At 31.3% G+C, this 25,994-nt stretch overlaps 1 protein-coding gene across 11 annotated transcripts in view; it reads left to right on the top strand.

The window, feature by feature from the left end:
• Positions 1–4,874: 4,874 nt before the first annotated feature.
• The window catches only part of Gapvd1 (GTPase activating protein and VPS9 domains 1), an 85,560-nt gene continuing 64,440 nt past the window's right edge, over positions 4,875–25,994 (top strand). For 2 of the 11 annotated variants that reach the window (XM_076497631.1, XM_076497637.1), the window contains exons 1-5: positions 5,054–5,258; positions 12,227–12,331; positions 13,310–13,372; positions 14,941–15,108; positions 18,024–19,037. In XM_076497631.1, coding sequence (XP_076353746.1) covers positions 5,187–5,258; positions 12,227–12,331; positions 13,310–13,372; positions 14,941–15,108; positions 18,024–19,037 — 1,422 coding nt within the window. In that variant the 5' untranslated portion in view covers positions 5,054–5,186. Of the gene's footprint in view, positions 4,996–5,053; positions 5,259–5,995; positions 6,031–12,226; positions 12,332–13,309; positions 13,373–14,940; positions 15,109–18,023; positions 19,038–25,994 lie in introns of those variants that run through there. The other 9 variants (XM_076497634.1, XM_076497633.1, XM_076497640.1 and 6 more) reach the window with 9 other exon arrangements.

Here is a 25,994-nt window from a genome sequence, read left to right as displayed (position 1 = left end):
CCTCTTATTGATTGGTAAAAAAGAAGCCTAAGAAATGTATTAACTATCAGCCTTCCTAACATACATACTAAAGATAAATTGTTCAGTTTGATTTACATCCGTTTTACTTTTATTTATAAAACACTGAAAGCTTATCTCTTTAATTCAGACTTACGTAATTAACAGAAGAAAATTAGAAGTGCATTTTTAAAGAAGCTTTCCAGTTGGTTATGGAAAATAAATACATTAAATCTATAAATGCACAACTTCAGACATCATACATAAATTATAGGATCATCAAATCGAGTAATATTGAACCACTAAATCTCCCTGACGATAATTTAGACTAACTAAAAACATCAGTTAGACAACTAATTACACAGAATAGAGGAAAGAAATTACAAGCCAATAGGTGTTTGAAGTGTGACTTAGAAGAACTTATTGCCAGAAGCTGCAGACTAAAGTTTGTTTGTTTGTTTGTTTTGGAATTTCGCACAAAGCTACTCGAGGGCTATCTGTGCTAGCCGTCCCTAATTTAGCAGTGTAAGACTAGAGGGAAGGCAGCTAGTCATCACCACCCACCGCCAACTCTTGGGCTACTCTTTTACCAACGAATAGTGGGATTGACCGTCACATTATAACGCCCCCACGGCTGGGGGGGCGAGCATGTTTGGCGCGACCGGGATGCGAACCCGCGACCCTCAGATTACGAGTCGCACGCCTTAACACGCTTGGCCATGCCGGGCCGCAGACTAAAGCATTTAGAGAATAAGAACTCCTCCCGAAAGATACCAGAAAAAGACAACTGCTACAGAGATGAAAAACCTGATAATTATGGCAGGTACTGCAAGTAATCAACAGCGGTTAATGCACCAATAAGACTAAGCCTCAGAAATGAGTCCTAGGGACCAACCAGATTAAAGAAACAACAAAGGACTAATCAGACATTTGGAAAAAGGAAGTAGTTGGACTCATGAAGGACGAGGCTAAACTAAGAATAGCCCATCTTCCCCAAAAAGAGATAATAAATTCATTAGTTAAAGAAACCGGTTCTTGAGTCTCCAGGTTTATTGATAGGAGGCCTTACAGTATGTCGATTAACACTGGTACTACAGGTACTATAGTTTGACTCAGTTTGGTAAAGAAAGGTTGGGAGTTGCCTTCAACAATGATAAATTGATATGAATAGCACATGAACAACTTGAAGTTATCTTCACTGCATTGGAACTTTTCTACACCTAATTATGTGTGGACAATCAATGTTGAGGAAGAATGCATTTTGGGAATTGATTTCATGCAGAAACATAAAAGTAAGGCAACACTAGATTGAAACAGACTCAAAGTCTATGACAAGGAAATCATTACCTAAGTACCACACCAATGAAGACAAGGAGAGCAGTCATTACACTACCAAGAATTGAACTACTCAAAACATCTATTTGTAGTAGCTAAGTCTTAATAGAGCCAAGGATTTCAATTTTTCAGGATGGATTAATGGTTAGTAGAACTCTCGTGAATCTGAAAGTTAAAGATGTCATAATTAGAACCCTAAACATAATACACAATAAAATGAGAGTCAAATCTAAATGAAACGTAGTAAGATGTGAGGCTGTACAGGTAATATGTCTACATCAACGAACATTAGAAGTAGTCACCTTTGAGGAAGGATATAGGAAGTATGATATGAAAACCTCATATAAAGATAGCTTACCACCTCACTCTCAAGAGTTGTATAACTGGAACTGTTAGTAGACCTCAGAACTTTGGTCGAACAAATAAAATATCTCACAAGATGTCAGCTACTCAGTCACACAACTTCCACTTGTAAAACAGACTGAAACTTTTAAGAGATAGAAACCGTGAAGGAACGTCAAGTAATAGAGTCGAATATTAGTCTTTGGGTATCGCTCTGTACCTGTGAAGAAGAAGGATTAATCAACAAGATTCTATGTGGATTACCAGAAGATGAATGACATCACAAAGAAAGAGGTATATCCACTGCCAAAGATCGACTCTAATTTGGTTGATTATCATAGCTTATCATGCACATTATCAAAGGTCTTTCCATGCGCAATGATGTCATATAATTAGTACAATGTTCCAGGACAGCGCATACAGAGCACATTTAATTAAATATTGAAATGTAGCAAGTTCGTTTCGTAGTACATATGGCAATGCAACAAAATGCCATGTAAATCATTTTCTGCGGTGAATATTGTCTTCACTCTCAACTTGTTTTGCCAAATTGCACTTACAAAATATCCACTCTTAAGAATGAATGTTGAAAACTATTTTAATTCAGATAGGGCAACCAAATTAGAGTCGATCTTTGGCAGTGGATATACCTTTGATAATGTGTATGATAAGCTATAAAAAGCTCTGAATCATTTAAGGAAAGAGAAACTAAGCTGAAACTCAGATATTATTAATTATTTAGTCAACACGCAAGTTTCCTGGAACGAATGATTAGTAGAGTGCGTGTAGGGAGAATTTCAACAAATTCATCGAAATCTGATTCTGTGCAGAATTGCCTAATACCAAAGATGGTTTCTTGAGCTGTAATTTACTATTGTAATTTTTTAAAGTTATTCTTTGAGAACTTGTTCTCTACACTACTTAAAAAGCCAAATATTAATTACAGTTCACAATCAACAGTCCAAAAAACTGAAGAAATAACTGATCATAAATCCTATATTAGCATACTCAACTCTAGAAAATCCACTTTTTTTAGGTGCACATGTCAATGATTTTGCAGTGGGGTAGTGTTTTTACACGTATAACACGAAAAGAGCATCTGATTTCCTACTATAGTACGGTAATTAATGCTGCCAAAAAAGGAGATATTGTACAACTCGAAAAAAGTTGTGATTTTCAATACTAACTATATATGTACGAAAGTTTCCAAAGTGTAACATTGAACTGATGGTAAATTTTCACAATCCTGCAGGCTAGATAGCAGAATAACTGCAAAACTACAGTCGTACAACTTTAACATCTTGCTGACGTATTACCCACAGACTATGTGTTATTGCAGAATGCTAACACTATCAATTAAATAATAACTATCAACGTAAATTATAACAGAGTGCAATCAAAGATGAATAATCCACAAGTGGCAATGAGGAACTAAAAGGCACGAGTTTGAAACAAGTTTTTTTCAATGGATCAAGTATTTGGCAGAAAAACCCTCATAATAAACACTTATTCCACACAGCTTTAAGATGAAGATATACTGGGCACAGTTGGTAATTCCACAGTAGCCATTCTGTAGTACTTTGTAATCTCCACAATTATCTAATAGCTGGACACCTACTTATTAAGAAGACATTAGAGAGAATAAAAAAAAAACTTCTATTGGGTTGGGTGCCAGGTAATTCTAGAGAACTAGTACAAATAATTAGACTATGATATTAATAAATAATAAAAAATGTATGAAAGAATCAGCAAGGAAAATTAAAACATTATTCTTTTAGAGCAACACTTAAAATAATTACTGTTTATGTTTTTGGTCCTCTGCCACGAAGAAACAATGGAAATAAATTCATTGTGCGCAAGAAGCATGCGTTTTTCCTAACTAGGAAGCAGAAAGTCTAGTAAGAAAAGTGGTCAATTGATTCGTTTCACGATTTTGCATGCCAATGAAACTTCACTCAGATCAAGGATGAAATTTGGAATCAACAATTTAAAAAAATTACGGAATCCTAGGAGTCAAACAGACAGTGACAATAGCCATTCATCAATATATGATGAGAGATACAACAATACATTGGTAAACTATTTAGACGTTTATGCGTACGAACATTAGAAAACACAGGATCGAGATTTTTCATTGCTACTCATAACTTATCCAATTACATTACATGAAGTTACAGGTAATAAAACATCTTTACTGATTTTTTGACAGAAGTTAATGTGCCCTTATTTTTCTTTACTATTCTGTGATGAACAGTCACTTAGAGGAGTCTTATAAAGAATATACACAAATACTAAGGATTACAATCGATGTGACTTCACTCACGAAAGACAAAAATTAGCTAATAATAAAATAAAACGTTGTTATTATATTAATACTGATAAGACTATATTTTGTTAATGTAGCATGGTGTCACTATATAGTTTCTGCTGTAAGAAGGAACAAACTCCAGAATTAAGTAGGCGTTGGAAATGGTCGTATGTTATATTTAAAAGAACCAATTATGTGCTTTACAGAATCCAGAAACACAGACAGTCTCGGCGACATGTCTGCTTGTTTGTTTTTTGAATATCGTGCAACGCTACACGAGGGCTATCTACGCTAACCGTCCCTAATTTAGCAGTGTAAGACTAGAAGGAAGGTAGCTAGTCATCACTACCCACCGCCAACTCTTGGGCTACTATTTTACCAACGAATAGTGGGATTGACCGTCACATTATAACACCCCACGGTTGAAAGGGTGAGCATGTTTGGTACGATGGGGATTCGAACCCGCCACCCTCATATTACGAGTCGAACGCCTTAACCCACCTAGCCATGCTAAGCCAAATGTCATCTACCAAGATAATTTTTAGAAGTATGTTGATGAAAGAATGGTCAACTGGGTAGCAGTGTTTTGAGCAATGTTTATGATGTTGTAATTTCTGTGTCAGCTGTTTGCTTGTCTGGAATTAAGCACAAAGCTACACAATGAACTATCTGTGCTATCCCACTACGTGTATCAAAAGCCGGTTTCTCTCAAACATATACTTTTATGAGGTTATTTTAAAACATTTCTTTTGGTTTTTAATGAGCAGAAAATACAGTTTTAATTATTCTTTTCAATGTATAACGATTTCGCGTAACTCTTATGGATTTATATTTGTTTTTTACATGGGAATATTTTTGCGTTGACTATAGTAGTTTTAAAGTGTTATAACAGATGGCGCAAAAAGACCAGATATGGCTACTTTAAATGAGTCATGGGATGTGGTGGGTGTTTATGATTTGTAAATAGCTGTTTGTTTAATACTAATTTGATTTTGGATGACTATTAACTAGAGGTGAGTAAGACTTTATCAGTTTTCGATGTTGTTTTAAGGAAGTTGGTATGTGTAAAATATTTATTTTCACCATTTGCTTTGTACAATATAGGTTAATGTTAAATAGTTTGTGAAGTTTATTATTTACTTTATTATCAGATGTGGCTGTTGAGTGTTGTTTTTTCTTTAAGAAGTTGAGTAAGTTACTGATTATGCGACTAAAGACAAAGTTATACCTAATCACAAGCTTATTTACGCTTTACTTACTTTTCACACGCCTCATGGTATGCGATGTATTCATATATTGGTTTATAAAGTTGTAGTTTTAAAATAAGTTATAAATTGTAGTGCTAAATGAGAATTAACATTAGATCTTTTTTTGAATTTAATAACTTTTCTCACATGAACTCTTAAAAAAGTCGAAATATGCTATGCTATGCTATGTTAGCACATCATGTTTTTGTTTTTTTCAGCTGATATGTAAACGCATTATCTTATATATAAACTGGCATCAGAGTTCTTTACAAATTAAGCAGCTGGTGTTGGTAAATGGTTAATGCCATTTTAATATTATTATATAATTTTATAAGTCTGAATCTGAATGTAAAAACAATAACTTGCAATGTGTACCAAATTATTCTAAGTTTGTAGTAACTTAGTTAGTAATTACTGTAGTAATTTAAAACATATTACTTTATTGAGTGCTTCCACAAACAACCTGTTCCAGAATGAATGATTACCATAAAGATACTCAACATTTTTCTATCTGTGAGCATAACCACAATTACTGAATACAAAATTAGTGTGGTACTAGCTGAATCAGAGAAACAAGAATGGGTAAATTTAAAATTCAGATTGTGGTTCAGATGAATAAATTCTGATAAAAGCAAATCCATAACCAGAACTTAAGAATGATTAAAATGTATTTTATGTTAGAAGATTGTGGTTCAGGTGAATAAATTCTGATAAAAGCAAATCCATAACTAGAACTTAAGAATGATTAAAATGTATTTTATGTTAGAAGATTTTGGACAGTTTCACAGACTGTGTGAGAAGGTGAGTGACACTCTGTATCACAAACATAATTATAGTATTTAGCTTACAATTAAACATAATTGTTTACTGTTTGTTACTATAGTGTGTTAATATTATTTCATCCAATTTCTGTGTTTTTCGTTACAAATAAATTACAAAGTATACTTTAAGTAATTTATAATTAAGAGTTTTTAGCTGGTCTGAATTAATAATATTATCTATTATTTTATTTATTCACATTTAATTTAAAAATAATTAATTTAATTACCTTAAATAAATGTTCTATATTTTTTGTAGTTAAAAATGTATCAGAATAAATTTCATTTTATCATTATAGGTAAATTATTATTTTTAGTGCCAATTAATAAAAATGATTATTAAAATTTTTATATTTTAATCCCTCATTTTTTTTTATTCACAAGCAATTATTTTGTATAAATACTTTATAGTGATGCTTCTTACAGGTAATAAGAGCATCTTAAATTCTAACAAGGATAGTAAATTTAATGTTCATTTTTAAAAGAAAGTGGATAAGATTTCTATTACACTTGTAAGCTGTTAAAAATGTTGAGCTCTGGTTTTTGCAAGCTTATTAGATGCTGTGTGTATTCTTGAGTTAGTTAAACGAAGGTAGTATACGTATGGATATTTAGAAATGACAACAGAAGAGAAGATAATATTGTTTGCAGGTAGGCTGAATGCTTGTGAAAGAAACTGTTACTAACATTGGCAAAGGTGTAGAAAGTTGTTTGAGTTGAGTTTCTTAAAAGAAGTTTAATGGTATTCATCATAGGCTTCTTTATCACAACATTGATAGAAATATGCACATTGACTGTGCTATTCTAGCCTTACATCTGTTACTGAGGAATGTATGGCTAAATGTGCAGTTGTACAGCAACCTGTTTTGAAGTTCCTATTGTGACCAGCTGTTACCTGTGGATGATCATCTTTTTACTCGTCTTCAGAAGATGTGTCCCACAGCTTTAAGATACTATGAGGGTGAAATTTTGGTAGTAGATTTAAATGGGAAAAAAAATCAGGGTTAAATATTTGACTTGTCAAATAAATTTGTCAGCTGACCAGTAAAATATTTTGTTTTTACTTAATATGAATAATATAAACTAAATAACAAAAACAAAACGGTTTATAGCTCGTCTCCAACCTTATGACAACAATAGAGCTTGTGTACATAAATAAGTAATCAGTTATTATACCAATAGTTAGTTGTTTTTTGTAATATATCACTATTATGAAGTTATATTGCAAGTTTTAAAAAATTCAAACCTGTTGACCTCATAAAATTATATAATGTCTCACTTGCGTATAAAAGTTTCAGTGTGCAAAGAGCAGGGACTTATTAAACTTGTGCATTTTATTATATTGATAGATTTATAATATTTATAGAATATTTGAAAAAGTAAGAAATATCAGGCTGTGACATAATAAATACAATTTGTTGTTTAAATTAAATGAACACCCAGTCATTTTGAAGTTCATTAATCAGGATGTAATTCAAGGATTGGATTATATGTAGATGGGGGGGGGGATAAATATTTAAGTAATAACACATCAGTACTAAGTTGACCAATCAGTTGAATGAGTTGCTAACCCTAAAAATATTTCAGTGAATCTATTTGAAAAAGGTCAAATTGCTTTTGAAAAAGGTGAACAGATTTTAATTATTAATAAATGGTAAACACCAAATTTGTGAGGACACAAAAATTACTGGTTGAATGGAGGTTACTGAGGTGTAAGGAGGAAGAAAAAAAAAGACAAGGTATCCATTGTTAAAGTTAAATGAGATTATAAAATAGAATATTAAATTTGACTTCAAAATTTTCTACAAATATAATAATTTATAAGAGTCGTATAATAATATCTCTTTCTTGCTGTTTCATTTCTAGAAGATCAAGAAATATTGTGCAGGTGCTGGAAATTGATTGTTTCTCAAATTTTTGAAAGAGGTGTTAAGAGTTGACATAGAAATTGTAGTCCACTTTGTCTTTTTTCTGTAGTAGGAAAAAATTTGTTTGATTTAAAAAACAATCATCTTTTGAAATAGGTCATGAGAGAAGTATCAACTTAGATTTATTTTAGGAAAGTATTCTGTTACTAACCTGTTTTTTTAGGACGTTACTTGCTAATTGGATAATGTAAAGAACACGCAGTGTGTTCATTGATTTTTCTAAAACTTTTAATAAGGTATTAAACAGACAATAAAATAAAATCACATTGATGGGTATAGGGGATAATTAGTGAATTGGATGGAATAGCTGAATGAGAGAAACAGTAAGTTGTTATTAAAGTAGTCTGGTTAAATGTGAATATTGTTACTAGTGTAATTCTTTAGCTTGGGGATCAATGTTTTCTCTTTTTCTTATTTACATTAATATTCATGAGGGCTTAATTAGTAAATTTGCAGATTGTATTTAACTCTTGGATATTTCCAATTTTGTTGATGATGCTGAAGAACTACTGGATCAGTTGATTACCTGGGAAAATATTTAGAAAATGACCTTTAATTATAGTAGGTGCAGAATAATTTATTTTTTTAGCTATATTATGGACCATATATTTGCTGTGGAATGCATTCATTAGTGTGACTGAAGAAAATAATCTTACTTTTAGTAGTGGATATTCCCTTAAGCCATCAAGGCATTGCCTATTGCTAGTAGAAAAGTTAATAGAACTTATATATGTACAGATTATAAGCAGGTAGAAAAGGTAATGATATCTAAACAAATTTTTAATTAGATCTTACTTGGAATACTGTGTATTATTATGTTCTCCTTGTGTAAGAAAGTATATTCTGAAACCAGAAAGGATTCGGAGGACAGCTGTAATGATTTTAGAGATGGGGGAGTTATGAGAATAGGTGAAGATTTATTTTCTCTTGAGAAAGAATGGTAAGAGATCATCTGATTGAAGCTTACAAGTTTATCTGGAGGATTAGGAAGATGAAGAGCTATAATTTTTTGTGAGTTTTATTCTGGGAACAAAGACAAGTTTAAGATTTGAAAAACATAAGTTGTAGTTATGACAGTTTTATGTCTAACAGGATAATTGGCTTATATAGTGAGTTGTCATTGGCAGTAATAGAAGTTTGTGCTTTACAATAATTTAGAAATTGAAATAAAGGATTGGTTTAAGGTTTTATTTTTTCTATGGGTTTAAGCTCTGAATAATCAAAAGTTTACTTCTTACCTCCACCATAGAAGGTAGACAGAGCTTATGTTTTCATCCCTATGTGTACGTGTGTGTTTGACAGCAAAAGTTCTCAAATGACTTAATGGATTTGGACAAAAGATGGTAGACATTTGGACTACAAACCAACTTACAAGCATTTAGTTTTTAGAGGGTGATGGTCACAAAAATTAAAAGCATCCCTATCTGTTGATTGATTTTTCACCCTATATTTGCTCTATAACTCAGTCAAAAATAAGATTTGGATGAAACTTGTGCACATAGAATACTATTCCTCATTGTCCTGCTAAAAATGGTCCATGTCCATTTGTAACGACAAACATACAGACACATATATGTTTTTTGGAGAGCTAAATATGATCAACGCTGTGTGGCAAAGGTACGTGCTCTACTGAGTACCCTTTTAGTTATTCCTTTGTTGTTTGTAATGAGATTTGAAAGAGAATGTTATTATGAAGAAGAAAAATAAAAGTAGGCCTAATCTGCTAACAAAGACAATTTTTTACCATAAAGGCTAAGAAGAGCTTCAAAACTATTGAAGATGTTTGAAAAATAGCATGGAACTTTCCTTGTATTTCATTGCTGTTGAAGAAACATTTTTTAGAAAAGGGTTTTGAAAGTGAGACTTTAATTAGGAATTCTTGGCATTAGTCTTAGAAAAGACATTTCATATCTTACCAATTTGTTTGAGCTTTTGATAGGACTTTTCTTGTTCTTGTTGATTGCTGATTGTTGAGGCCTTGCTGATTGTTTTTCCATAAGTTTAATTGCAATAAGTCACAGAACATATGATTGACAAGGGAGCATATTTTTCTCTCAAGACAGCTTCTCCTAAGAATATTGAAAATAAAAATTTAAAACCACTATTTATTTTTAAGTTAATCATCGTTTCCTTTCCAAATTTCATAAGTGAATTGCCTTAACTGAAGCCTGGCTTTTTTAAATCTTATACTCTTTTTGTCATATTCTCTTCAGGATACAGCACTTTATTCTATTGATCCTTAGCATAAACTTATGAACTTTAATATAAATTTCTTTCTTTCCTTAAGAGAAAACAAGGAATGTTTACATGTCCCTTTAAAATAACCTTTCCATCTTCAGGATCATCCTTGTAGCCTTCTTCTAAACTTGTTTCAATAACTAAATTTTACTTTGTAGATATTGAGATGTTAGACCTAATCAGTGATTTGCATAAAGTAATATTTTTTTTGTTATTAATATCTGTATAAACAACCAAAAATTATATTAACTTTACTACTACAAAAAAAAATTGTTTCAATAGCTTGAGTAACTTCTCTACCATTATGTCAGGGTCCTTTAGTCATGTTGGTGGTTGATTTCCCATCTATGCTAAATGTAAGTTGGACACTAAATGCTTTGATGAAAATAATAACTGGATAAAAAGTAATTTTGTAGAAATAAAATGTGTGACAAATGTTTATATTTTGCAAGTTAAAAAATATAACAAAGGTCCTACATGCTACATTTCAATAATTCTGATAAATTTTTCAGCAGAATGCCTCCAAATTCACCAATAATACTAAGGTATTGAGAAAGGTCAATTTTATTCAGAATATTTAAAAAGAACTAGATATTTCTACTGAATGGCTTATGACATGATAAATACATTTAGGTATTGGTAGGTTGTGTATTTGCAGCATAGTAGTTTGGAAAACTATTTTCTGCATGAGAGTTGTGGGTGTGAATGAAAGACTTTGGTGTGATTATTGATAAAATTGTAAAGCTTTCACCTAATAGGAAAAATTAGTTGTGGCTTTTGCATATAAATATTTTGGAGTTAAATGCAAGAAGGTTATTGTGACCAAATATGAAACTGGCAAAGTCTCATCTGGAATAAATTGTACTGTATACAGGAAAGATGTCAGCATTTATGGAAGAGAATGTAAAGATGGACTATGAGAATCATACGTAATATAAGAACTTTTAAGCTTTGGATTTGTTTTCTCTAGTGTATAGAAAAGTTGTTCCACAAACTTATACTGTATGTTAACTTATTTTGTTGAAAGCTTTTAATTTCCAAAGCTATCTTTATTGTTCAAATTGTGGTTGAGAGGTTTAACCTTTTCAGTGTTGAATCATTGGGAATTTGTATTTTGTTGACCCCTTACACACACAGGAAGTATGAATGAGATTTGTGTGTAAGTGTGTGAACATAATAGGTGATTTAATATATATTAAATATTTGTAAAAAATAAGAACAAGTGAAATCTTGTTGAAAAACAAATTTTTAAGAAGTCTGGCATATCAGGATTTTGGGAGATATATAATGGGACAATAAATCATTTAACAATCTAAAAATTGCTTTAGTCTGGAGTCTGAAAATACTTTTGGAGTTATTGCAGGAGATGTATGTAAGTACAAGCGAACAACCGTTTGGGAATGAATGAAATTAAATGAAAACATCAACTTATGTTACACGATTATTGAATACAAAGATATTAACAATATGATCTGTAATCTCCAAACTACTCATGCCAAATTTGTTTTTCAATAACTATTTCTGAGCCTAATTCACTTTTAATGCAGCCTTTATTGCCTGATGAAGGACGTTACTTAAAACTTTGCAGGAAATAAAACAATAAAAGTTTTTGTTTAGACATCTTAATTTATTACCTTTAATCAAAGTTTTTCTTCTTGCATCTTCCAGAACAATATTTGTTTCTGGTTGTTACTGTTTTTCAAATATTTCAGTTGTCTAAATAATCAAAATATTACTGTTTTGACTTCATGTTATATTTGATTACTTAAGTTCATTGTAATTATTTTAAAAATAAATGTTTAATCACCAAGATAACTTGATCTCCAGAAGTAAACACCTGTAATTTATTTTAACTTGTGCTTAATTCTACTCTTACAAGTTACTATAAGGTTTAGTAATTTTCTGTCTTGTATTCAGTGTTGCTAAGTAATGTGTATTTTCAGCAGTTCTGATAAAATATTTGGAAATTTTATAGGGACACATCTATGGAATAATATTTAAATTTATTTTTAGCCAGTCACAAGTTTGTACTATTTTTCCTATGACACATTTCGCATACAGCAATCTAGGATCAAGAAGAAGAAACTTAGTGTGAGAAAATGTCCTACCAGATTAAAAGTAAGATAGTTAAAACTTAAAAAAAAGTAAAGTTGGGAGATTAGTCATTTTGAAAATTATAGGTTAGCAAATTCTGTTGATCACCTGACTTTAATCAGCTCCTATATTTCCTCATATAACTTTTCTTCATGTTGGCAGTTTTAACAGAGAAATAAAGATTCTTGGTATATTAAAATGCTAGACAGTTTAAATCTTTAATGTATTAACTGCTTTGTTTGTAAAATTTTCATTGGTTTAAAGATTTAATAATTTTAATATGCATTTATTTTTTAGTTTTTTTTGTGTCTGAATAGTAATATAATTAAGTTTTTACACACTTAGAATGTAGACTGATGCAGTTGTATAGCTTCTTTCGATCGTCTTGCAAGTGGGAAATATTTAATAATGTATATATGCATATACCAACTAACAAAAACTTTGTGTGTGTATGTTAGATGTAGAGCCAGCATAATCGGGATTGCATTTGGGAATCTCATTCTTCTGAGATAATGGGCATTCAAGATTCTTATTCAGTGGTGCTATGACATTGAATGTTATATCGAACTCACTGAAAGCTCATTGTCTATAAAATTATCTTGATTCTGATACAATTTAATGAGCTTAACATTCCATTCATGATTTAAATATTTGTTGTTTGTATTTAAAATGAAAGTCATCAGAGGTGTCTGACTCTCCAAAACCCCCTGCTAAGATGTATCTTATAAATGTATTGAGATTGCATTAGTATGTTATAGCCCTATGAATTGCTTTATTCATTCAGTATTGACTTGTACTGCAAAAACCAAAAATCTTTGACTATTGGGTGATCATTTTGTTGACAAACAAAGGTTAGGCCTAATATTAATATCTCTGTTTTGGGAGACATTTTTAGTGTTTTTCTCTTTTCATTTTACTTTTTTCTTAATACTATTTTTAATAATCTGTATTAAATATGTTATGCTACTTTTTCAACATTGCTGTAATTATTTTTAAATGCAGGAACTTTACAATAGATGTATCCTGTATATGTTAATAGGCTTGCAGCTTGGAATAAACAACGTGGTAAGACTAGATCTAAGCAGTATAATTTAAAAAATGTACATCTAGATTAATGCTAATAAACTATGGTAAAGATTGAAGTTAAACTATTTGTCTAGGATGTTTTTTTTTTTGTTTTTTTTTTTTTACAATGCTGCATTTGAATGCATTTTATTATGCCTATATAAGGATTTACATTTTAAGAAATCAAGGAAAGAAAATTTATCAGATTTTTATGAAATGTAAGTAAATTAGCATCATAACTTGCCAAAATCATTCAGGAAAACTAAAACTCCCAGTGAAGATCCTTCAGAGGCATTTAAGATAAGGCTACACCCCTTTCTCATGCCCAGTCCTGCAGCAGTTTTGCTGCCACTTGTCATGGTTTCACTGTAACATTCAGATAAACATCTGTCTTCTGTTACATTGTGGCTTTTACTTCTGTTGTTATTCAAAAAGGCTGCACAGATGCATGCATAGACATTGTTATACATGTACTAAAATTATGTGAAATAAAATGTTACAATGATGTAAAAGCAAAACCTTTATAAAGTATAAAATAAGGTAATTCTTTTCTTTCTCAACCAAATTTTAAAATTTTTGGTGCATTAGTAGTCCTTTTTATTTCTTTGATAGTTAGTTCTATATAAAAATATGGTACATACATAATATAGTGTTTATATGACACTTGATGTTGCACCTGGTAAACTTCCAAAAGTTGTATATGTTTGAAGAACATTGTATTTATACCTTTGTTATTTAACAAAATTCACTTCACCCACCTGCTTGCCACACTTGTGTTCAGTAAAATCATGCAACATGAGAACATGGATATTCACAGTTTATTTTCCTTTAAAGTATTGTGTGTTTGTTTTAGGCTGTAAATTTATAACTAGCCTGTTTAATATTTCTCATTTTAAGACATTAATACTGTGTGAAATAAGTGAATTACATTTAGTCTTTCATCTACACCAAAAATTATCATGTTGTTGTTTACAGAGAATAAGTTTCATAGCTGAATATCATGTAGAAAGGCAAACTGTATTTCAAAGCATATTATTATTTAGAGGAACACTTGGTATATTTAGAAAGAAGACATAATAGTTTCTACATTATTTCATTGTTACTGCTACAGCAAGTCAACTCTTCGTGTTTGTTACACAGACCTTGTAACGTGAACACTTCAGATGGTAAATATCCCCAACCCCCCTGTGGCTGAGCAGTAGGTCTACTAAATATTGGGTTGGCAAACTACAGATTATACATTGTATAGCTTTATGATTGACAAACAAACAAACAAACTTTGAATGATAAATTACATGTTGGCTTTAACTTGTCATTAAGCAAGTAATTAAAGTGGTTTGTTTATAATAGTTTAATTACTTTGGGTGGCTGGGATTTCTTATGTTTTTCATTGTTTCATTTTTAATGTATTTTTATTATTTTTCAATATTACCTGTATATTATGACATTCATTTATGCACAGTGTATACTTTAACAAGTGTTTTTTTTAATTGATGAATGTTTTTAAATTCTCTAACATTTTTCAGTGTAAAATGTTTTAGTTCATAAGTTAATGCTTTACTTCACAGAAGAGAAGGGCTGTTTACTATTTAAAACTGAAATCTCTTGTGGGAATGAGGCCAAAGAAAGTAACAATGGGTGCTCGCATGGAACTTCTTGATTTAGCTCGACATCTTCGACAGGAACATTTGTTTGTAACAGCTGAACGTCAGCAACTGCAAAACTTAAATGAAAAGGTAAGGAACTTTTCTGAGGTATTGTGGGGAAATCTTTTATTTGTAAAACATCACTTCTGAGCAGTTATAAGAAATGGAAATTGTGAAATCTCTGTACAGAAATATTATTAATATTATTATTATTGTTATACTTTTATTTGTACATACTTCATGTGTACTCAGGCCTACTTTTATGGTGGAACTCAGTTTCTCTTCTGTTTTAAATAAATGTTATTCTTGAAATATCACCATAGATTTTATTGTTATGCCAGATGCTTCCAAATTTATTTTCATGTAAAACAGGGTTTGCTTAAAACATTCCCTGGATTTTCTAGCTCAGTTTTGCTGAGATACAAAAAAAAGTGCCACATACACTTTGGTTTATGAATTATAATGTTCTGTGCATCTTGTTTAAACTTTTCATTTTCATATATACAGGTTTTAAAACCTTTAAATGATTGTTATGTAAGTAATAATTTTTCAATTCATTACAGCTATTATTGTATCAAATGCATGCTAGTTGATGCAAGTTCATTTGTGTTACATTGCTGTAAAGTGCAGCTTTAAAAGTGGTACTTTGTATTTCTAGAGAACAACATTAAATCATATGCAAATGGCAAAACTGTATTTATGGAGTTGCTCATATTCTGCACCAGTATTTGAGTCATTGAAAGAAATGGATATTATAGATCAGTTTTTTCACTGAAATATTATTTATTTTTTTAGAAATTTGATGAAATATCTTAAATGTAAGAAGAATTTCAAGTAAAAATAAATTTATTGTAGTCATTGTAATGTTACCAAACAGTTTTATAATATGTAGTAATGTTTCTGTTTTTAACATATCACACCAAAAGTTCCATTTAAGCAAACTTTTTCTTTGTAAAGATTATGAAACACTTTGGTGGCAGCTGTAGCAAACTCAAGGCCCCAAGCAAAGAAGTAATTTTGTAATACAGTGGATGTTAGTGAGAGATTGAGTTCCCTACTATTTCCCCCAAAATGCTTTAAAAATCAAGTATTGGTTTAGGAATATGAGAGTTATTTTAAAGGATTAAACTTGTATATTTGCTGTTAATAAAGACAATGAATGCATTGTGATCCTGAAAAATGTAAGATCTAGCTCATATTTAAGATCATTGAGTGCTTGAAAGATAAATTTCTAGTAACTAATACTTTCAGAAACATTTCTCACATTGGGGACCATGTTTTTAGAAACTACACTACATCATGCAACTTTCCTTTGATAGCCAATATTATACTGTAGCAAGTGTATCTCTATTAACCCTATTATGGATCATGAGTCAAAGGCATTATCACATTATACATTATTTAGTTTCCTATCTTATATATATAACACCCAAACATAAACTTTTGTGTGTCATGTGGTATGTTGAATACAGCACTGGTTCAAGTTATATAATTGTGATGTTAAAATACAAAGTCTGTAATTATGTACAAATTAAGAACTCAAATTATCAATATTGAAAAGCTAGAACATAAAATAGAAACCTATCTTTTCAATATGATGAGATATCCTCAGTGCAATGAATCAAACACAGTGGCCCTCTGCTTACCTCTTTCAATTTTTGGAAATGGTCCATTATATACACTTCAGGCTATTTAATCAATTAAAATTCCAGAATATCCCAGCCATTTTCAAATATAACAGTGTTGTTTCTTTCTTTCCAGACAAGTCTTTGTGCTGGTAAGTTGAGTCTTTAGTCATTTTTCTTCAACCAACATGCAGCTACATTACTAAACTTTATAGGTTATCATGGATTTCTATGGTATTGGTATTGTAATTAATTAAGTTTGGTTATTCAAACGTATATATAAAACCTAAGAATTATTTAGCTTCACATCTTCACGTGCAAAATTTCTTAAGGCTTAGCACCCTTTGACAAGCAGCACCTGAGTACAAAGGTCATAACTAGGAGAAATAATTGTTTGCTTTGCTTTTGTATTTACTGTTCCAAGTTTTAACAAAAATAAGTTTAAAGTCTTGTTTGTAAATAGTGATAATGTATGAACATATATAAGGCAATATAACTGAAATGTGATTTTCTTTTACAAAATAGTAGTCCACTAAAACACAGCTAAGACGTCACTTTGTAAAGGCTAAATATTAGTTTTAGATTCTTGGATATGGCAACATTGAGTGCATGTGCACTGCATCATATAACTTCTATCTTAGCCAGCAAAGACTGAAAGGTCACTATAATAAAAAAAATAATGAATTATGCATATACATGTTATGACAAGATATTTATATTAAACATTTGTTTCCAAGTTATAATTTGTCATTCTAGAAAGAAAAAAAAAATTATTCATGATTTTTATGGTAGTTATAAGATCAGTCAAATGTATCAAACATATTCAGAGATTCCACTTTAATAGTGAAAATAATAAACAAAATAGAAAGTTTTGTGTTCAAAAACATTTCTTAATTATCTGGGTGTTATAAAGATTTGACATGTAAAATTTGAAAATTTTCTCACGCATAACAGTATTTTTAATCTTAAATTAAAATTACTTAGTATATTATATAGCCAACATTCTGAAAGAAAAAATAGTTTACAAGAAAATCTTTAAAATATCTTAATACTTAATTTTAAAACCCTGATATTTTGTGCACAAATGCCTTTTAACGTTTACTAATAACCTGCAAAATTTTGTGAACATATGAATATATTGTCAAAAATCATATCATAATTACTCTCATGGATACCTTCATGGTTACAAGCTGGGTGGATTCCACCCAACCTGTAATGAAAGGGTTAACTGGATTCTCCTGGGGCACAAATAGTTCAGGTTACTTCACAAACATGAAATATGTATACTCCTTCTTTTTTATATTTAGAAAATGCTTACTTTCAGTTTCTTTAAATTTACAAAACATATTTTGTCTCATATTATTTTTTATGATACTATAGGTCCTAAATGCTGTTGAGCATTTATATCATGTTGCTTGGATTGCTAGACAGCAGCGAGTCAACTTGGATAACTTAATTCTCTCTCGGCCAGATGCACATCCTGCAGCCTGCTGCCAACAAGCCTCTGCTCTTGAAAATGTTAATTTCATTGACTCTTATAGAGTGCTTGCTGGTCATGATAATGCTTATGCTGAGTTTCTGCAACAGTTTCGTGAAGATCCAAAGCTTATTGCCACGTGTCTCATGACTGGTGAGAAACAAGGAGTTGATACCATACAGAGTATGGTTGGAATTGTTATGTCTGCAATATATGGGAGTTGTATATTGCCTGAAGATGAAATATTTGTATTAAAATTGCTGCGAGAGTTGATGGTGTTACAGCTTGCAACTAGTGAAAATCCAAGACGGCTTCTTCGCCGTGGTTCGTGCGCTTTCAGCCAAGTATACAAGACTTTTAATGAAGGACTCTTTAGTGCCAAGCTCTTCCTTACTGCTGCCTTACACACTCCAATTATGCATCTTCTCATGGAAGATGACTTATTTCTCGATATTGATCCTGGAAAAGCTGTTGTGAGATTTCCTCCACACGAACGTTTGAGACATTTTGGAAAAGAGGGAACTCCAGAATATAAAGCAAACCTTTTGAAATATAGACAATGGACTATCAATAAACTGGTAAATCTAACCAATCGTTTTATTGAGGGAATTCATAACAATATGTATTGTTTTCCACAAAGTCTGTCATGGTTGGTTAGACAAATGTACACTCTCATTATGAATGGTAAACGAGTTGAAGTTAGAGAGGTTGGTGCAATGTGTGCTGACTTGGTGTTTGTCTTCTTCATTTGTCCAGCAATTGTCAATCCAGAACCTTATGGAATTACAGATGCACCTATCAGCTTTATTGCTCGGTTTAACTTAATGCAAGTAGCACAAATTCTTCAAGTCCTTGCCATGTCTAAATGGGAAGAAATTGACCCAAAACTAATGGATCTGTATGGAAAATTTGAAAAGGTTAGTATTTGTTTTTGTACTAAATTATATGTAACTTTTTAACTTTTTCTTTCATAAGTGTGCTAATTAATTTAAATATATCATAATCTTTGTGCACAAACTAAATATTTTAGTTCATGCCATTTATTACCCCCCATTCATGGCTTGAGGAGGGGCTTAGAAATAATACTAAAGGTAATATTGTGCTTTGTAAAGGGTCACTGGAAATCAGTTGGTTTAGTTAATTACTTCAGCATATGTAATGTTTATATTCTGTCGATCAGCACCAGATATATATATATATATATATATATGACACCTAAACAATATGTAAAGTGAAAAAATCTAAATCACATCCACCCATTTTAATTGTTTTTCTCTCTCTTTTACAGTGTGTGTGTGTGTGTGTGCTACTATTGTCATTTTATGCATGTTTATACAAATCTTTATTATATAAATATTTTAATTTCATTTGCAATTACTTCTTTATCTTCTAGAATTTTAATTAATGTAACTATACTGAAGAAAAAAAGTGGTATTGTTTTTTTACTTTGACTTCTACTTCCAGTTATGTGAAACAGTTTTAAGTATTTCAAGTTCCAACTGTGTGTACAAAAAAACCTATGTACTTTTCAAAATCATAACTAATAGTGTATTTGCATCTAGAAAAGGTAAAGCCATTAACATGTTATGATTCATGGGTGTATAAATGATACCCTTTAATTTTGGGTATGTACTTTACAAAACTGTATAAAAATTAAAGTAAAAAAATACTGAAAAGTTTATTATTTATTCTGGTATGGTCTGTTAGTTAGCACTTGATTTGCAATCTGAGAGACCCTGGTTTTAATCCTATCACCAAACCTGCTCACCTTTTCAACAAAGGGGGCATTGTAATACAATGTTGAAGCCCACTGTTTGTTGGTAAAGAATATCCTAAACATTGGGGTAAGTGGTGTTGAGAAGCTGTCTTCTCTCAAGTCTATCACTTCAAAATCATGAATTGCTAGTGCAGATAGCCTTTCAGTAATTTTGCATAAAATTCAAGAAAAACAAATATATAGTTTTAGATTTTGAAAGAAATATATGGTTTATTTTGTTTTCCATATTATTTTTATGTTGTGATATATCCAAAGTTTTACTGTTAGGTACTTTTGAGGAAACATAAATTTAGATCATGTAGTCTTACTTTAAAATATTGAAAACTTTTTTTTGTTGAGTTTAAATGTATGCTGTCAACAGAACATGACTCAACTTTCCAAATGTCTATTGTATTCTTTGCATACAATATAAATCACTTATCCATAATACTTTTCTCTCTCTCCAACATTTCACATGATGTATTATATATCCATCAGTGGATTTTACTAAAGCTATGCTTTCCTACCATAAATTAGATTTCTTTTTGAAAGTTATGTTGTAACTACTTTGTCAGTTTATGTGCATTAATTGAAGGTGTTTCCTATGCAATTTGCCTATAATTTGTTTATACTTGTCAACATTGTAGTTCCATGTATTCCTGCCATCATCTACAGATATTACTGACTGCATAATGTTTGGGCCAACCTCCAATAATAATTAGGTTTTAATACCCCTGTTGGATGGAGCTGAAGTGGCTCATTTTATAGCTTGCTTTTACAACAAACATCCAAACACTAAGCATTTCTTTAAAGTTAATTTGCATAATCTTTGTCATTTAGCAACATCTTTGGCCACTTGTTCTATGTACCCTTTTGAAGCCAAATGTCTGAGTGGATAGGGAGAGTGAATCTCCATAATGTTTTTACTATTCTTATTTCATCACATCAATATATTTTCAGTTTCAAGATTCCATTTGTCACTAGTGATTTTAGGCTCTATGAAGTCTGTTTGTATTTTCTACCCACCATTTATGATTACCCATTTACAAGAGGTTTAATGTTGTGAATTATTTTGTATTTCAAACAAAGAACATGAAACATTAAAGATACAATAATTAAGTACAGTCTGTTATGTATTGAAAAGCTATATATTGATTTCTTCACTCAAGACTCTTGCATATTATTAAACCTCTGCATTTGTTGTGGAAAATCAATGAGTTACTATATTTCACACTATATTTTTGAACACATTTATTTATTTATTTGAGAAAGCTAGAAAATTTTTATAGAACATGTTACATCAAAAGGAAAGATAGCATGAATTTTACACAACATATTGAAACTGTAGATGAAATAGAATTAATTTCATTTTATGGATGGAGAGAAAAGGAAAACCTGCAGCTGTAAAACAAACAGTAATAACCCACCTTATGATTTGTGCCCCAGTGTTGAATGTTTGTCGGAATATGTCCTTTCATAAATACGTGTTTGGACTGCTTCATCAATGACCTTCCTCTGCAGGTGCAGGATGTAATAGTCCTCTACTTGTTTATGCCATCATCAGTGTCCAATTTCTGGCTTTACCAGTCCTGTACATTGTTAATGCTCACAAACCGATCTCTATGCCACTGCCAATAAGGACATCATGGGCAAAGAGTTACAATGCTGAGAAAATTGCCTTCTTTCTGAGTGCCCTTCAGGTTGAGTTTTTTTGTGTTTTTTTGCTGTAATACTTATTTATCCTCTTCACTCATTGTTCCTTGGCTCCAGTTCTAAGAATTCATTACTCATTTTGGATTGTACTCCAGTTCTATAGTCTAGATAACTTCCTGCTCTGTAATTGTTGTTCATTATTCCTATCTCTTTCACAATGTGAGCATTCTTCCAATCGGTATTTCAGAGATATGTCTGCCTAACTTGAATGTTTACTTTTTAGAATTGAAATGAATTTTAAATGGGTGCTTAACTGTGAAATACATTTCACAACAACTGAATTTTTATGAAGACAACAATTTGAAAACAGATCTAACTAATGATGGGAAAGTAGAATTTACGTAATGTACAATAAGTCACAAGAAAGATGGGAGAATGGAGTATTTTAGGTAAGTGTGCAAAGATGTAAAGAACATTTAGAAATTTTGAGTCATATTTTGTAAACAGAATGTGTTTAAACTCAACAAGAAAACTTTCAGTATTTCAGAACTACCTTTTCAAAATTACTTTAACTCAAAAAATATAAAAATATATTTCCTTTCGTCTTAGAATTTTTGTTTGTTTTTGTTTTATTTTCATAAACATAATTTTTTAAACCTTATTTTTCCCTAAGTATTACATTGCTGATATCAGAAAAAAACTGCATAAACTGACAACAATTTATTGTTGACCTATGATCTGACTTTTTAAAATTTTCAGAGCAAACTAGACAACAGTGTGTTTGCTAACAATATTAGTTGAAATAATTAATTTGCTTTAGTTTTGTGTATTGTTTGATTATCATAATACTTAATATGTATTTAGAGTAAACTTAACAGTTGTATTAAATAAATATTTAGTCACATTTGTGTCACTGGAACATTTTGCAATTACTTACTGTATTTATTAATCCTTATATCTTCTCACAGAAGAAAATTTTTAAAGTTTTCAAAGAAATATAGCATGTAAATATTATCAAGTGTACCTAAAGAAACTACGGAAAATGTTTCCAAATCTGTGGTTTTGTGGTATATGAAGCATTCCTATCTTCTTACAGTGTTATGGTATTTATTCTGTATTCATTCTTTGTTCAGAATACAGGAAGATTTTACATAAAATGTGCAAAAAAACAATTAAATGGGCCTTGTTTTAAATCACTTTTATTATTGTCAAAGTAGGTAATAATAGTGACCATCCATGAAGAACATTGTTGAATGCAACCTTAAGTAAGCAAGTTTTAGTAATACCCTACTCTGTGACTGATGTCCTGATAGAATCTCTAGTTATTTGTCAGATCAGCCCAATATCTCAAACTTGTAATTAGTTTTAAGTGGATTACAGTTTATTTCTGATTATTTTATACCTTTCATTAGATTCTGAAGTTTAACTTTGAAGTAGTTTTCTTTTCCCCATAAAACCAGTAATTACTTCTCACACTACTTTATTTACTGTACATTTATGTAATTATTTTGTAACCTGCTCTTTCAATTTTGTCTGTAGCTGTTTTTTTAGGTGAACTTTAGTAATTGTTGTTTAGACCACATGCTATGGGATCGTAAAGTGTGGGAATGAGAGACTGTACTAATAAAATTAGTGATAAAGAAAGAAAATGATCTGAAAGATAATGTGTGGATAATTATATTCTCAGTAGATGAAAGCATATCAGAAATATCTATTTTTTTGGGATAGGCAGAAAATTAAAAAAACAGTAAATGCATTGGATATAGACAGGACTTCTTGGAGTTGTGTAAAAATGCAAGTTTCATATTTAAAAGTTTTCTTTGCAAATTATACTAAATAAATGTTATAAAATTACAAAGTACAAGTTCTAAAATAGGTAGTCTTGTATTACTATACCATTTGTTTTTAGTTAGGCTTATTAGTAACTGTAACCAGGCATGTGACTTAACCACATAGTTCAGAGCATTTGTTGTTTCACACTCGTATGTTTGTATAACTAATAAATTTAGAAATTTTTGTTCAGAAATGCTATATACTTGTCTGCACCACTAAGAGCTCCTCACTCACAAGTGGCATGAAATTTTTTAGATTTTTGCCTTATGTGGAGCCTGCCTTGTTTTTGGTAAATCTTGGCCAGCTTTTCTACCTTTGGCCTTCAATTCCTGATGAGGAACAGGTACTTTTCCTTTTCTGTTTTCTACACTCAGAAATCACATATTTGATATTCTAACTTTTTATTTCTATACATCATGCTTTTTTTGGCTGCTGCTTATGTTCCAGTGTGATCTTGTTCTACACATCTTTGCAACTCCTTTTAAGTAAGCCTTAGACCTTGGTCCTTTTATATTTCTTGAGCCCAGTTTTTACCTCCTGACTTTGTCCTTAATGTACTTCTCCTTCTCTTCCTCTACTTTTATTTCTGTTTTCATCCATCTTTATCCTACTCTTTTAAATCTTTCCTTCATCACCTCCCAGAAGCTCTTCTTTATGACCCTAGTAGTTTTAGCGGGAACATCACTGGTTCCCATATATTCCCCTCTTTTCTCTATTTTGATCTTTGTCTTTAGGATCTCCTCAGGTGTGTCTGCATCCTTCCTTCTTATGCTCAGGATTTTTGTTTTGCCAATTTCTCTGCAGATCTGACCTTTAAAGGTTTTCAAATTCCTTGGAATCTTGGATTTAGGCTGCTTGCCTGCAGTTTTTTTTTTGTTTTGTTTTTCCTTTTACAAATAAATGGTTCTCTGTCTACTACTTGTTTTAGAAAGTTGTATTAGGCTATTCCTGTTCCTCATTCTCTTAACTCTATTTTTGTCGTGCACAGCTAGCTGTTGTGGCTCTTGGCAATGACTCTCTGAAATCAGTCATGAGCTTTGGTCTTGTCAGTGCTCACTTTACCCTTCTGTCTTGTTCCCCAACAGTCATGGTGTTCTGCATGTTCTATCTCACAGTATTTCCTCTCATATCCTGTCTCTCCTTTTTTCAGCAACATCTTTCCTATTCTCTTCCCACCAATTCTTTGTTTCTTTTATCATGTTCAGGATATGCTGCCCTCTGTTTTTGACAGCAGGAGCAATAGTACTTGTCTTCCACTCTACTCCGGGCTTTTATTCCCCTCTTTTTTTTTATTTACTTTTATTTATGTTTTCATCCATCTTTATCCTACTCTTTTAAATCTTTCCTTCATCACCTCCCAGAAGCTCTTCTTTATGACCCTAGTAGTTTTAGTGGGAACATCACTGGTTCCCATATATTCCCCTCTTTTCTCTATTTTGATCTTTGTCTTTAGGATCTCCTCAGGTGTGTCTGCATCCTTCCTTCTTATGCTCAGAATTTTTGTTTTGCCAATTTCTCTGCAGATCTGACCTTTAAAGGTTTTCAAATTCCTTGGAATCTTGGATTTAGGCTGCTTGCCTGCAGTTTTTTTTTTGTTTTGTTTTTCCTTTTACAAATAAATGGTTCTCTGTCTACTACTTGTTTTAGAAAGTTGTATTAGGCTATTCCTGTTCCTCATTCTCTTAACTCTATTTTTGTCGTGCACAGCTAGCTGTTGTGGCTCTTGGCAATGACTCTTTGAAATCAGTCATGAGCTTTGGTCTTGTCAGTGCTCACTTTACCCTTCTGTCTTGTTCCCCAACAGTCATGGTGTTCTGCATGTTCTATCTCACAGTATTTCCTCTCATATCCTGTCTCTCCTTTTTTCATCAACATCTTTCCTATTCTCTTCCCACCAATTCTTTGTTTTTTTTATCATGTTCAGGATATGCTGCCCTCTGTTTTTGACAGCAGGAGCAATAGTACTTGTCTTCCACTCTACTCAGGACTTTTATTCCCCTCTTTTTGTCATCATCATGCAGTTGTGGATTTGGCACTTTGGCATTGACCTATCATCTCTGAATTAATAACTTTCTTGTTCCTTGATTCCATTTGGAAGACTTTCTCAATCTGCATTTCATCTTCCCTTCTGGACTGTTTTAAACCATGTAGATTTTTAAAATGGTATCTTTCAGTTCCATTATTATATGGTTGTCTGGCTTCTCCTGACATTGCTTTGACAGGAATTGGTGATTGTAATTTTTACTTTTCTTCATTAGACCTTTCACCTGGGCTGGCTGGCTGGCCTATCTTTTGGTCATTTATAACTCCAACTCAATTTCCTGTGTTGATGGATGTTTTTTCCCTCAATTTTCATGTCAAATATTGGAAGATCAAGATTTAAAAGACAGGAATTTAAAAGAATTACAGAAGGAAATTGATTTACAGATGAATTAAAAATGTAAATAAATTAGGTTGATAAGGTTCTTTTAGAAATTCAGAGCATTTATGATAAAATTGAAAAAGTAAAAAAGGACATCATTGGTGGTTAAAGGGGGAATTACAAAAAGACTATAAAGTAAAGAAAGATTATAACAAAATCAAAGTAGAAAAGGACATCAATGGCAGAATAAAACTTCTGGAATATAAATTG

This window comes from Tachypleus tridentatus, chromosome 4 (genome assembly GCF_004210375.1).
Source record: "Tachypleus tridentatus isolate NWPU-2018 chromosome 4, ASM421037v1, whole genome shotgun sequence".
Taxonomy (NCBI): Eukaryota; Metazoa; Arthropoda; class Merostomata; order Xiphosura; family Limulidae; genus Tachypleus; species Tachypleus tridentatus.
Note: the sequence above shows the minus strand (reverse complement) of the source record. Positions and strands in the feature narration are given on the sequence as shown.